This window comes from Salvelinus alpinus, chromosome 1 (genome assembly GCF_045679555.1).
Source record: "Salvelinus alpinus chromosome 1, SLU_Salpinus.1, whole genome shotgun sequence".
Classification (NCBI taxonomy): Eukaryota; Metazoa; Chordata; class Actinopteri; order Salmoniformes; family Salmonidae; genus Salvelinus; species Salvelinus alpinus.
In genome coordinates, this window is record NC_092086.1 from 91,448,781 (window position 1) to 91,461,884 (window position 13,104).

The 13,104-nt window shown below is 45.1% G+C and overlaps 1 protein-coding gene across 2 annotated transcripts in view; it reads left to right on the top strand.

Moving 5' to 3' along the window:
* Positions 1-11,371, top strand: part of LOC139534172 (sacsin-like) — a 44,939-nt gene extending 33,568 nt beyond the window's left edge. For both annotated transcript variants that reach the window (XM_071333024.1, XM_071333034.1), the window contains one exon: positions 23-11,371. In XM_071333024.1, coding sequence (XP_071189125.1) covers positions 23-11,037 — 11,015 coding nt within the window. In that variant the 3' untranslated portion in view covers positions 11,038-11,371. The remainder of the gene's footprint in view (positions 1-22) is intronic.
* Positions 11,372-13,104: the final 1,733 nt, after the last annotated feature.

A 13,104-nucleotide genomic window follows, 5' to 3' on the forward strand; every position in this document is an offset into this window, starting at 1 on the left:
TGCCATATCTCTGTAATTTTAGAGAGATTCAAAGTATTCAATGTGGATGCTGACATCGTGGCTACATATGCCAAGAAGAGTCTCCCAAAGGACTGGGAACAGACAGGTGGTCATGTCACCTGGAAGGTAGGGAGTGGCCAGCACCCACCCTTGAGGTGGCTCAGAGAGTTCTGGAAATGTCTCAACACTCACTGGGGATATCTGAGATGCTTTGAAGGTATGCCACTGATACCCATCGAACCTCTTCACGATACTAGCCATTCTGTCATACTTGCAAGACTACAACAGAATCCAACCATAATTTTTCGGGAAAGCAAGAAAACCATCTTACCAGACAAAATCGAGAAAGTGATAAAGAATGTTGGGGGAACAGTGGTGAACAGAGATGAATGCCTGAAGCACCAAGATCTTGACTCGTACATACTACCACCATCGCCTCAGAACATTCTACAGGTGTTCATGAACTTAGCTGCCAGTCAGGTCATCAGTGGAATCAGGTCTGCTCCTCACCATGAGAAAGAGGAACTCAAAGCCTACCTATCTACTCTGAATTCTCTCACAGTCCAGGAGCGAGATCTGCTCTCAAAGATGCCTCTCTTCCAATCAATGGCCGGAGAATACGTTGCCGCCCTATCCAAGCAGGCAGTGGTTCTGAGTTCCACCCCAGCTCTGCCCACAGAGCTCCCCATGCTGGATTCCATTGTCCGCTGTGCAACTGAGGCTGATCGCAGGCTCCTATTGTTGCTCAAGGTTGATCTCCTGGATACCGCCCAGGCGTCCATTTATTTGGTTGATGGAGTTGAGAGGAAGTCTTTCAAGAAACACGAGACTGAGAGAATCATGACCTGGATTTTACAGCATGGCAGTATCCTCTTCTCACAGAATTGGACCTTGTACAGAAAATGTAAGGATTTGAGCTTCATCGAAGTAGATGGAGAATTGAAGAAGACTTCCAGCATTTTCGATCCAAACAATAAAACCTTCCAAGGCCTTTTTGAAAGAGATTTTTTTCCTCCAGCTGTGTTCACCCAGACTCCAGAGATGCTTGACGGCTTAACACGTATTGGATTGCAGACAAAGGAAATGGAAGTCTCAGCAGACAACGTGTTGCATATTGCCACCCATATTGAGAAATCACGTATTCACTCACAAAGGGCTTTCAAAAAAGCAAAAGCACTTCGAAGACTATTGAATGACAATGACCTGCTTTCCCAGTTCTCTCATCAGCAGCTGCAGCACCTCTCACAGCTGCAGTGGGTCCCTTGTGAGAATCCTTGCATCACGAAAGAAAAGAACAAGTGGAAAAGTTTCTACAAGCCAGAGGAGATACGACATTCGGAGTACAAGAGCATTGTAGGGCATGTCATGCCTCTTACTGGAGAATTCAGTCAGAAAGTAAGCAGCAAACTGGGTCTGTTACGCCTCCCTCCTGCTGAGAAGGTTATGGAGAATGTGTCATCGCTGGCAGCTGTGGCCCAGGCAATGACAGATCCAGATAAAGATGTGGAGTTTAAAACCAAGCTGCATAGCATTTACAAATATATGCAAGATCACATTCCTGCGGTCAGGGAAGTGATGAAGAAGAGATGCATACCTTGGCTGTGGATCCACAACCATTTTGTTTTTCCTCATGATGTAGTCTTGGCCTACCCACCTGATTTGGATCTGAGCTCGTACATTGAGAGGGTGACAGATGAATTTCTTCCATACAACACCTTGCTGACAGAGTTTGGAGTGAAGACATCACTGTCAAAAACAGAAATAGAGGACATCCTTCATGGCATCAAACAGACCATTGAAGAAAGGTCCCAACCATTTGGCGAACCCTCAGAGCTGAAAGTGTCAATAGCCATTCTGAACTGGATGTGGAGAGAGAAGAAGACCGTCAGGGTCAATATCCCTGTGCCGGTCATGGCAGGGAGTCAGAGATTTACCCTGCAACCGTTGTCCAAGACGGTGTTTTGTGACATAAGCAGAATCGGTCTGGAGGATATACAGCACGACCAGGAGGAGATTCATATCATCCACGAGGAGATTTCACCGGCGACGGCAGAGTGGCTGAACATCCCGTTCCTTAGCACCCGGATACTGCGTCCAGAGTTAATTGGAATAGAGCAGTGTGGGCAGTCAGAACCCATAACTCTGAGGATCAAGAACATCCTGAAGGAGTATGACGAAGAGAGTGACATCTTCAAAGAGCTCATTCAGAATGCAGAAGATGCTGGAGCAAACACCTGTAAGTTCATGGTGGATTTCAGAGACCACAAAGACCCAGCGGACAGCCTCATAGACCAAGGCATGTCCCTCTGTCAGGGACCATGTCTCTGGGCCTTCAACGATGAGCTCTTCACTGAGGATGACTGGAAAAACATTGTCAAACTCGGATCTGCCTCAAAGGAAAACAAGGTTGAAAAAATAGGGAAGTTTGGGCTTGGATTTAATGCTGTGTACCATGTGACTGATATTCCTTCAATCCTCAGTGGCAAGGGGCTTCTGATACTTGACCCAAATGTTACACACCTGCAAAAGCACATACAAAACAAAGCAAATACTGGAATCAAACTGGACTTATCTCGAGAGCAGCTTCTGCACAGGTTTCCTGGACAATTCAGACCATATGAGCGCATTTTTGATTGCAATCTTTCAAATAAGAGCACTCAGAAATTCTACCAGGGCACGCTCATTAAACTACCTTTCCGAACACGAGAGGAGGCTGTCAGGTCAGAAATCAGTGTAAATGTGTATGACAGCGATGACATAGTGAAATTTCAACAGAAACTGATCAACTCACAAACTCATCTCCTCTTTCTGAAGAACATCAAGACGGTATCTCTTCAAAACCTCCCGAGCGATGCTTCCACTCCTCCTCAAGACGACCAAATTGAGACGCTCTTCACTGTCACCAGAAAAGTTGTGAACACGATCAAGATTCCAGAGGACACTCCTCCAGGAACAATGCAGAATGATGCTCTGAAATCTCTGATGAAGCATTATGCGAAATGCCAAGAGGTCATTGACTGCCATAGCGCCAACATAGCTGAACTAACTCAACAACATTGTGATGGATCTGATGTCCAGTTTTGGCTTCTGTACAATTGCTTTGGGATACAAAATTCTTTACAAATGGTCCAGACAGACAACAAGCATACTGCGTTCTCCTTGCCAATAGGAGGTGTTGCTGTACCATTAAACAAAGAACCACAGACTGGGAAATGGGTCCCGGGAGACACCAAACTAGTTGGCCAGGCTTTCAGCTTCCTCCCGCTCTCTGTTGCCACAGGGCTCCCGGTGAACCTGAATGGATCCTTTGCTGTGACCTCTAATCGGAGAGGTCTGTGGGAGAGTGGAGTGAAATATGACTGGAATAGAGCTCTCCTGCAGGATGCTGTTACAACTGCATATGTCACTACACTACTAGTGTTGAAGAATATGTCCAAAAATGGAGACCTTCAACATTACCAGTACTACACCTTTTGGCCCAATGAAAAGAATGTGAGTAAGACTTTCAAACCCCTGGTTGATGAATTTTACTTCGCCATCACTCAGCACTTCTCTGGCAAAGCTCTGGAGCTCTTCAGTGATGGGGACAACTGGTGCTCAATGTGCAATGCCAGATTTCTGCACCCAACAATTCAAGAGGACAAAGCTGTAGGAGAGCTTGCAATGAAGGTTTGTCAAAGATATCCAAACACATCTTATCATGTTGTCCCTCTGCCATCGTGGGTGAGACAGAGCTTCATACAGACCGGCTTTGATATGATTCTAAATCAGAGAACATTTGATTGGGAAACATTTTACCAAAAAGTGGTATTCAACAACCTGAGCACTATGGACCAGAAGAGTAGGAACACTCTTGTTCTGCATGCTATTGACCTAAATGACGATGCAATTGACAATCTACTGAGGAGCTACCCATGCATTCCTACAAAGAAATGTGGACAACTCCAGTTCATCAAAAAACTTGTGAATCCCCCTGGAAAAGTAGCATGCTTGTTTGAGCAAGAGGAAGGACGGTTCCTTGGGGGGACCAAAAATGACTTCTGTTCCTCTAAAAGGATTCAACGTCTGTCAGAACTGGGGATGCTGAGTAACCAGCTCCCTTTGGAGGACATCACAGAGAGAGCAGAGACCATTGCCAGCATTTGGCAAAAAGAAAAAGGGAAAGCATACAAGCATCTTCAGTGCATCCTGGAGCTGATGAGGGACTCCTTACAGGATAAAGCCTCGCCTCACTGGGAGACTCTGAGAAACACAGAGTTCATTCCAGCATGTGCTCCAGTGAATACATGGGAAGGTAAAGATGGAGCAGTCAGGCTTCAAAAGCCTACTGACATTTACAGTGACCGATGTCGCCATCTAGTTGACATGACACAGTCTGTGGTAGACTCTTCAAATTTGAAAATACACAGTGATGATGCAGTGCTACGCATACTGGGACTTTGTGAAAGCCCCTCACTTGAGACAGTGCTTCAGCAGCTGCAGGAAGCATCCAAGCACACAGAAACATTTGACAAACCGATGCTTTTCAACATCGCCCTTGAATGCTACAGATTTCTGAATGAATGGCTGCATGATGAGAAGGAATCCTCAGCCATTTTTGAGAGGGCACACTCATTCCCCTTTATCCTGGTTGAAGACAGATTTGTGGATGTGAAATCTGTGGCAAAAATTGAGTATTTTGAGGCTAAACCGTATCTTCATGTCCTTCCACCTGCCTTGTCCAGTTTCAAAGAGCTCTGGAAATGTCTAGGCATCCAAAAGCAATTCACACCAGAACAGTTCCATGGTGTACTGCAGAAACTTAGCCAAGCCTATGGTATCAGCCCACTTTCCAATAATGATCTAGAAACTTGCCTGACAATAATCATAAGGGGATTATATAAAGCCAAAGATGAAAACCAAAATGATGGTCTCATACCTGATGAAAACCAAGATGACTGTCTCATACCTGATGGAAGTGGTGTTTTGAAGCCATCTAACCAGCTCTATTTTAATGACAGCCCCTGGATGGAAGTGTCAGAGGATGTCACTTTATGCCATAAAAAGATATCTCGTGCCATTGCACTTTATTTTGGGGTGAACACAACAAGACACCACACACTGCAAAAGCATTCAGTAGAGAACTTCTCACCATTTGCCGAAGAGTTCGGACAACATGAGGAACTGACCGTCCGCATTAAAAACATAATTGAAGCTTATCCCTCAAAGAAGGACATCCTGAAGGAGCTCATCCAAAATGCTGATGATGCAGAGGCCACAGAAATTCACTTTGTTTTGGACAAAAGAAATCACAGCACGGAAAGAACATTTGGAGAGAGATGGCATCCACTGCAGGGCCCTGCACTGTGTGTGTACAACAACCAGGTATTTTCTGAAGCTGATCTGAGAGGCATTCAACAGCTGGGAGAAGGTGGAAAGCACAACATTCCAGGGAAAACTGGAAAATATGGACTTGGATTTAACTCAGTCTACCACCTGACTGACTGTCCTTCGATCCTAACTGGTGACAAATGGCTCTGCATATCTGATCCCAATCTGAAGTATGTTGAAGGTGGATCACGAGAATCACCTGGCCGCAAGTACACTCTGAAGAACGAATTGAAGAACACCTTCATGGATGTTTACAATACATTTCTCCCAAATGAATTCTCTCTTGAAAAAGGCACCATGTTTAGGTTGCCTATCAGGTCGTGTGCCATGGCAAAAACCTCAAAGATATCAAACAATGTCGTCAATGACAGAGATATCGATGAACTGTCTTCAGCTCTCCGTGAAGACCCTGAGGGATTGATTCTATTCTTGAAGAACATCAGGAAAATACAGTTCCATGAAATCAACACAAACACAGGAACGCTTAGAATTACTTTCTCGATTGAAAAAAGTATTTCTGAGAAGAGTCTTGCAGAAAAGGTTTATTTTCAAAACCACGTACAACAGTCCTTGTTGTCCGATGGACCAACAACACCACATGAAACCATTTACAATGTCAAGATTTCATCATCTGATGAAAGGCAAAGCCAGTGGATCATTGCAGAGCAGTTTGGCTCCTTTAAAGGAAACACTGATATGAAAGGAGAGACTGGCAGAGTTCCCCAGGCATCTTTGGCAGCATGTGTAAGCTCTCATTCTAAACAGGATGACTTCAGTGGACAAGTGTTCTGCTCCCTGCCCTTGCCTGGTAAAACTGGACTTCCAGTCCATGTAAACGGAAACTTTCAGGTAGATTCTTCCAGACGGGCGCTCTGGAAAGAGGATGAGAAAAGTTTGAAGACTGATTGGAATGAGTCTCTGAAACGGAACATCATTGCCCCACTGTATGCTGGCCTTCTGAATTACATCTGCAACCTAAAGAAAGTGAAACCCAATTCCATACATCTTATTAATTCAGTCCTGGACAGCTCCTACTTGTCCTTCTTCCCCACAATTACCAAAGACATTGGCCAAGATTGGCATGAAATGATTCATGAAGTGTACAGGTCAGTCAATGAAAAAGAACTCTGTGTTGTTCCAGTACTACACAGATCAACTTGTCAAGTCCAACCCCAGTCAATGACACACCTGACAAATGTAAAGGAGTACACTGTTGACTGGTCAAGTGTGAGAAAGACAGAACCAACTGACAAACCTCATCTAACAAGCATGGAGAACAGCATCTTCATTTCTATTTTAGAAGATATTGGAATGCAGTTGGTTCCTTCATCCACAAAGATGACAGAAATATGGACCTGCTTCAAAACAGCTGGAGTTGATGTGGAAAGAGTCAGTCCTTTGACGGTGGGAAACTACCTGAGGAAGAAACCACTGAATGATCCAACTCAAACTGAAATGGGTTTACCTCTACCCATTGGGCAGACTTTGATCAGAGACAAAGAGAGATGCTCCAAGCTCTTGGAGTACTGTATCGAAGATGTTGTAGTTAGCAAGAACACTTCCAGTTCAGAGAGCGGACTTCAAATAGCTGCTAACAAAAAGCATTCCAGATCAGTCAGTGGACTGCCACTCCTTCTCACTCAAGATCAGATTCTCAGAGTGTTCGATCCTGAGTCTCCCAAGCTTCTGTCAACATTTTACGGAATGTTCCATGGACATCAAGAGGATTTTGCTGATTACACAACCAACTTCAATCATGTTGAGGTTCTAGAAGATGGGAACTTTCTTAAGAAATTGACAATTCCAGTCACAGCTAAGTATTTGAAACCTATACTTCTGCAACTCCTTCAAAACGGTGAAACTGATCCACAATGCAGGTTACATGTACCAGACAAGACAATGGACTCATGGCTGAAAGCGCTTTGGGAATTCTTTGATGTTCAAGTCAAATTAGCAGCTAAGAAGGGTGAAGGTGATAATCAGGCTCTGAGGGCCATCAAGGAGTTGTTCTCTGACTGCCCTATTTTGCCAGTTGTGTGCCCAAGACTAAACAACAAACATGTTCTCCAAACAATGAGGAAGATGTCCAGTGTGATTTGCGTTGAATCAAAAGAAGACATGTCATCTATACTCCTGAAACTTGGTCTCATGAAAATAAACATTCAATTCTTCAGACATGTGGACCAACTGCTGTATCAACATCTACTCCCTGAGCTCTTGAAGACAAGTGACGGCAGTGCTGTGTTGGACCAAGTCCACCAGCTGAAACATTCAGAGTTTCGGCACCTGTCTAGTGATGAGTTGATTAAACTACTACAGTTTCTGCAGTCTGGGATGTGCTCATCTAAAAACAGACAGGGCTACCAGAGAAAGCTCAAGTCATTGCCATTATTTGAAACCATACAGGGTAGACGGCAGCGGATTGATGGACAACAAAATGTATTCATCCTCAGAACAGAGTTCAAGGAAAGCTTTCCAGATTTGTACATGGCAGATGACAACAACATCTTCCTCAAATATAACTGTGAAAATGAGAGCTTGTCAGAGAACCTGAGCATTAAAATCTTAAGTGATTTGGAATACTATGTACAGTTTATTCTGCCTTTCCTACACAAGCTAAATGAGAACCAAATTATTCTCTCTGTCCAACTGTTGTTGTTGCTACAATTAAAACCCAACTACAAGTATCATGAAAAAATCATCTCTACAATGAAAAATGTGAAATTCATTCGGAACATCCATGGGAATCTGCAGATGGCCTCTTACTACTTTGATAAGAATGAGAAGTTGTACAAAGTCATGCTGCCACAAGAGAGATTTGTGCCAGAAAGCTTCTGGAAAATATTCCCAGATGGAGGGATCATATCTCACAAGGTTCAAGCAAGGAAACTGCTCAAAGAACTTGAAATGAAGTGCACTGTGTCAGATGAGGAGATAATTGAGTTTGCTCATAAAATTGAATTGGATGCCAAAGTCACTGCCAGCCTCCAAGAGCTGAAACTAAAGTCGTCTACATTGCTTGAAACTATTTTGGAAAGGGATGTCGAAAAGCTAGCACCAAACTTTCTCAAAATTGTTTCTGACATTAAGTTTGTTTTTCCTGTGGAAATTCAAAAGAGGTTGTGCAGCTACCACCAGTCATTTGCTGGAGAGAGGACTGTAGTTTCAATCAGAGGTTGTTTGCTTGGAAAATATCTCCACAAGTCCCTGATTTGGACAACCATGCCAATACTGCACTTAAGAATGTGTATTGAAAAGCATATAACAATGATGAGAGAAGCAGGCGCTGTTGAACAGCCCCCTCCGGAACGTGTGATAGAGAACCTCAGAAACATCTGTCAGTCACCATGCCAAACTCCTGACTTGGTTGCAACCCGAGCTGAAGTGTTCCGGACATCTTACACCTATCTACAAACAATAGAGTTTGACCCCAAGCTGTTGTCTGACCTCCCTGTGGTGCTGGTGGAAGAAGATTCTACTCTTGTAAAGACCAAGCAAACAGCTCTGGTACTGCCTCACGATGTGAAGTTTAGGCCATATTTGTATGGCATTCCTCCAAAGGATGTTAGGTATGCAGAATTCTTCAAGAAAATAGGCGTCAAAGACGAGCCTACTGCAGAGCAGTACTGCAACGTGCTACAAGAAATCCATGCAGATTCCACCGACAAGCAAACCCTTCAACCAAATCAGGAGGAAACTGTCAAGTGTGCTGTAGAGCAGCTTTTTTGTCTGATTAGGAAATTGGAAGAAAATCAGTTGACCTCAGAACTTCCCAAGGGTTTGTATCTACCATCAACAGATGGCAGACTGTACCCTTCAGACTCTCTCTATTTCAACGACACAGTCTTCCAGGGTAGCAGATTGGAGGGTGCTCTTAAAGACTTTAAACTCCTGGAGAAACTGAGCAACTGCCATTTAGGGTTTGACAGGTATGGGCATCATAAAATGCTGCAATTGTTGCCCCTGGAGATACGACCCAAAATGCTCTCCCAGACTGTAGTAGAGAACATGGTGGAATCCAACATGCAACTGTGTGAGTACGGGGAGGGCTGCGAGTTCAGTGGATGGTTTCAGGCACATCTGTCCTCTGCTCCTTTCAGGCATGGTCTGGTTTGTCTCATTAGACAGCAGAAGGAGGGCCAGGTTTCACAAGGCGACGCTGCCACCATGTGTGAGACAACCTTTGGCAGCATTGAGATCACCTGCTGCAAGAGCCTTGAAACGGTGCTTTGGCTTGGCCAGGAGCTACTGAGTGGCACAACTGCTGCCACACAGCTGTATGTCAAAAAGGGCCAGCAAGGTTGCACCTTCTACCTGAAACACAACGACGACACGGCCCACAAAGTGAAGAGTGAGGTCATCATGAGACTGACTTACGAGATTAATGTCCTTCTCAATAACATTCTCGGCTCAAACCTCCTGCTAGTTCTGGGACACCTTCTCTCGTGTGATAGCATGGAGGATGTCAAGATGGCTCTGGAGCAGAACGGTATCCATAACAGTGCCGATACTGGTAGCACCAATACCGAAGAATCCCCGAAAGGACTGCCAGAACCAGGAGGTCCTATTCCTGAAGAGTGGCACGACACCCTGGACATGAGCTACCTCAACAACTATGAAGCTGGGGAATACGTTGGCTATAAGAAGACGGCAGAGGAGGAGCATTGGTGTTATGCAGTTATAGTGGAACAGCTGTGTGTACCAACAGGCCAATCAGGACAGAGTGCCCACAGACACAAAATACAAATTGGGAAAGATAAAGTCATCTTAGTCAGTGCCCTTGATCTGTACCAATTTAAACGGGAAAAGAAGCCTTCTTCCAGTGGTGCAACTTGCATGGAAGTGGTACAACTGGCAGAATCTGTTCCACGGTCATCAACAACAAGGGTCTTGCCACAGTCTTTGGAAGAAGCCAAAAAGGACTTTGAGGATTGTCTGGCAGAGATCTGGACTCTGTCTGCAGATGAGAGACACAAGGCCATCAAGCGCCTCTGGTTGAGGTGGCACCCAGACAAAAATCCAGACTGTCTGCAACTTGCCACAGAGGCATTCAAGTATCTGCAAAACAGAATTGAGGATCTTGAGAACAGCAGGACGGGGAACCAATCATCCCCGCAATGGAACACAAATTTCCGAAACTTCTACGAACAGTGGAACCAGGAAGCTCATCGCCACCGGTGTGGGAGAGAGAGGTTCTCCAGAGCAAGGGGCCACAATACCAGATACAACTTCTATACATATCATGGAAATGTACCACAACCCAATCGAGCAGAGGCTCAGCGCTGGTTCAGTCAGGCCCAGTGTGATCTAGCTGCTGCTCACAACGACACAGGAGGCAGGGCCACAGAGTGGACTCTGTTCAAGGTACATCAGGCCGTGGAGAAGGCTCTCATAGCAGCCGAGTACAGAAGACATGGACAACATTCCAGCAACATTTCCATCTCCATCCTGGCTGAGCGGGTATCTGACTACAGCCCCAACTTACACACTCTACCCAGCATTGTGAGCAAACTGAAACAGCTGGGAGTCGACGCCAAGACCACTCAATACCCAAACTACCACCCCTTACCAAACATTCCCAACAAAATGTTCAAGTGTGAGAATGAAACAGAGGTACTGGACATGGCATCAAATCTTCTGTGCAAAATAGAAATGTATATTCATTGATTCAAGACATAGCCTGCATATGTTTCCATTGGGCATTGATAGAAAACAAACGGTTGATTATTGCATCCAGTTCTTTTAGAAATGCACACAAAAAAATGATAAATGCTAAATGTATATTTCATGTGAGCTTGTGCTTAGCTGCAGGTGTATTATGATCATTCAAGTGGTTCAGTAATTATTTTTAAGAATACATTAATTTAAAGGAGAAATTGTTTTTGTTATACGTCACAAATACAGTAAAATGTAAATTTTTCCACTTTTTATGTTAAATGTATTCTGTTTTAATAAATGTCAAATATATAGATGTGATTTAATAAAGTAAAGATTGATCATTCTCTCTGCATCCTCTGACACATTACAGTATTTAGTCTCCAAGTAAAACAATGATCAGTCATCTGATAAAAGCATTTTATTTATTAAGAAACCATGAAAATAATGACAATGAACCATAACAGACAAATGCATGTCAACTAACAGAATGTTCTCTGAAAATATCTCCTGTATGAACGATGTCACCACTCATCAGAAAATAACAGTCTGGTAGTGTGTGCTTCGTTGTCTCTCGGCAGTAGCCAGCCCCCAGTGTTTATGCAATACAAAATGTTTTGTTCTGTTGTCTTCATAGAGAAACATGTTTAGTCTGGGGTTTCATTTGAATCATCTTCAGTCTCTTAACACACGTCTTCACCATGACCCTATGGCTGGAGCCTTTATCTGGGATCCAATAATAATAACTTGTATATACAACAGGCTGCTGCCTGGGACCATGCGGTGCACTAAGGATACAGAGGAGTCTTTACATAGCAGATACAGTATGGTGGATGGTAGGGGAACAAAATGCACTTAGCATTCTGGATTGCTGCAATATACGTGGAAGACTACTGTCGCAGCTGCCCGGAGTGTCAAATGACATTTCCGAAACCCACTGGTCCCCCTACCGATCATCGGGGTGCCCATTGAATGCATCTCCATGCACATAGTGAGACCCCTAGTAAAAACAGCACGAGGACACCGGTACAACCTGGTAATAGTAGACTATGCCACCCTGTATCCCGAGGCCATTCCACTATGGGCGGCGGTATCCAAGGGAATCGCCCGGGAGCTGTTCCACCTCTTTAGCCAGGTGGGCATCCCGAACGAGATCCTGATAGACCAAGGTACTGAGTTTATGTCCCGCCTAATGAAAGAGTTGTGTGTTCTCCTGCAGATAAAGCAGATCCGGACCTCTGTCTTTCACCCGCAGACGGATGGGCTCGTCGAGCACTTCAATAAAATGCTCAAACAAATGCTGGGGAAGGTCATTGAGCAGGATGGGAAGAACTGGGACCAGCTACTACCCCACCTAATGTTCTCAATCCGAGAAGTACCCCAGTCCTCCACTGGGTTTTCCCCTTTCGAACTCCTCTACGGAAGGAGGCCACGCAGCCTACTGGACCTCGCCAAGGAGGTGTGGTAGGCCCAACCGACCCCCTTACGCAGCGTGGTAGAGCACATGGAGATGATGAGGGAGCAGATGACCTCCATATGGCCCGTCGTGAGGGAACATATGGAGAAGGCCCAATGCGCCCAAGCCCAGGTCTACAATCGGGGAGCCCAGCCCCGAGAATTCCAGGTGCGAGACAGGGTGTTGGTCTTAATCCCTATGGCTGAAAGTAAGTTTCTGGCAACATGGCACGGGCCATACGAGGTGATCGAGAAGCTGGGACCTGTTAATTACCGCGTACGGCTACTGGGGAGACGGAAACCCCAACAGATTTACTACGTGAACCTGTTGATGAAGTGGCACAAGAGGACAGCTTTGGCCATGTTATGGTCAGGACCCAGGACGCCAACGGTACCAGTGGTGGTCCCGAGCAATGAGGACCTCGACCTGGCCCAGAAGCAAGAGCTCAGGGAGCTCATCGATTGGAACACAGCGGTGTTTTCCGAGAAGCCGGGCCGCACGACCCTCAATGAACACCACATCCGTACCCGACCCGGGGAAATGGTACGAAAGAGGCCATATTGGACTCCGGAGGCCCGAAGGATGGCCGTGAAACAGGAAGTGGAGGCTATGCTGAGGATGGG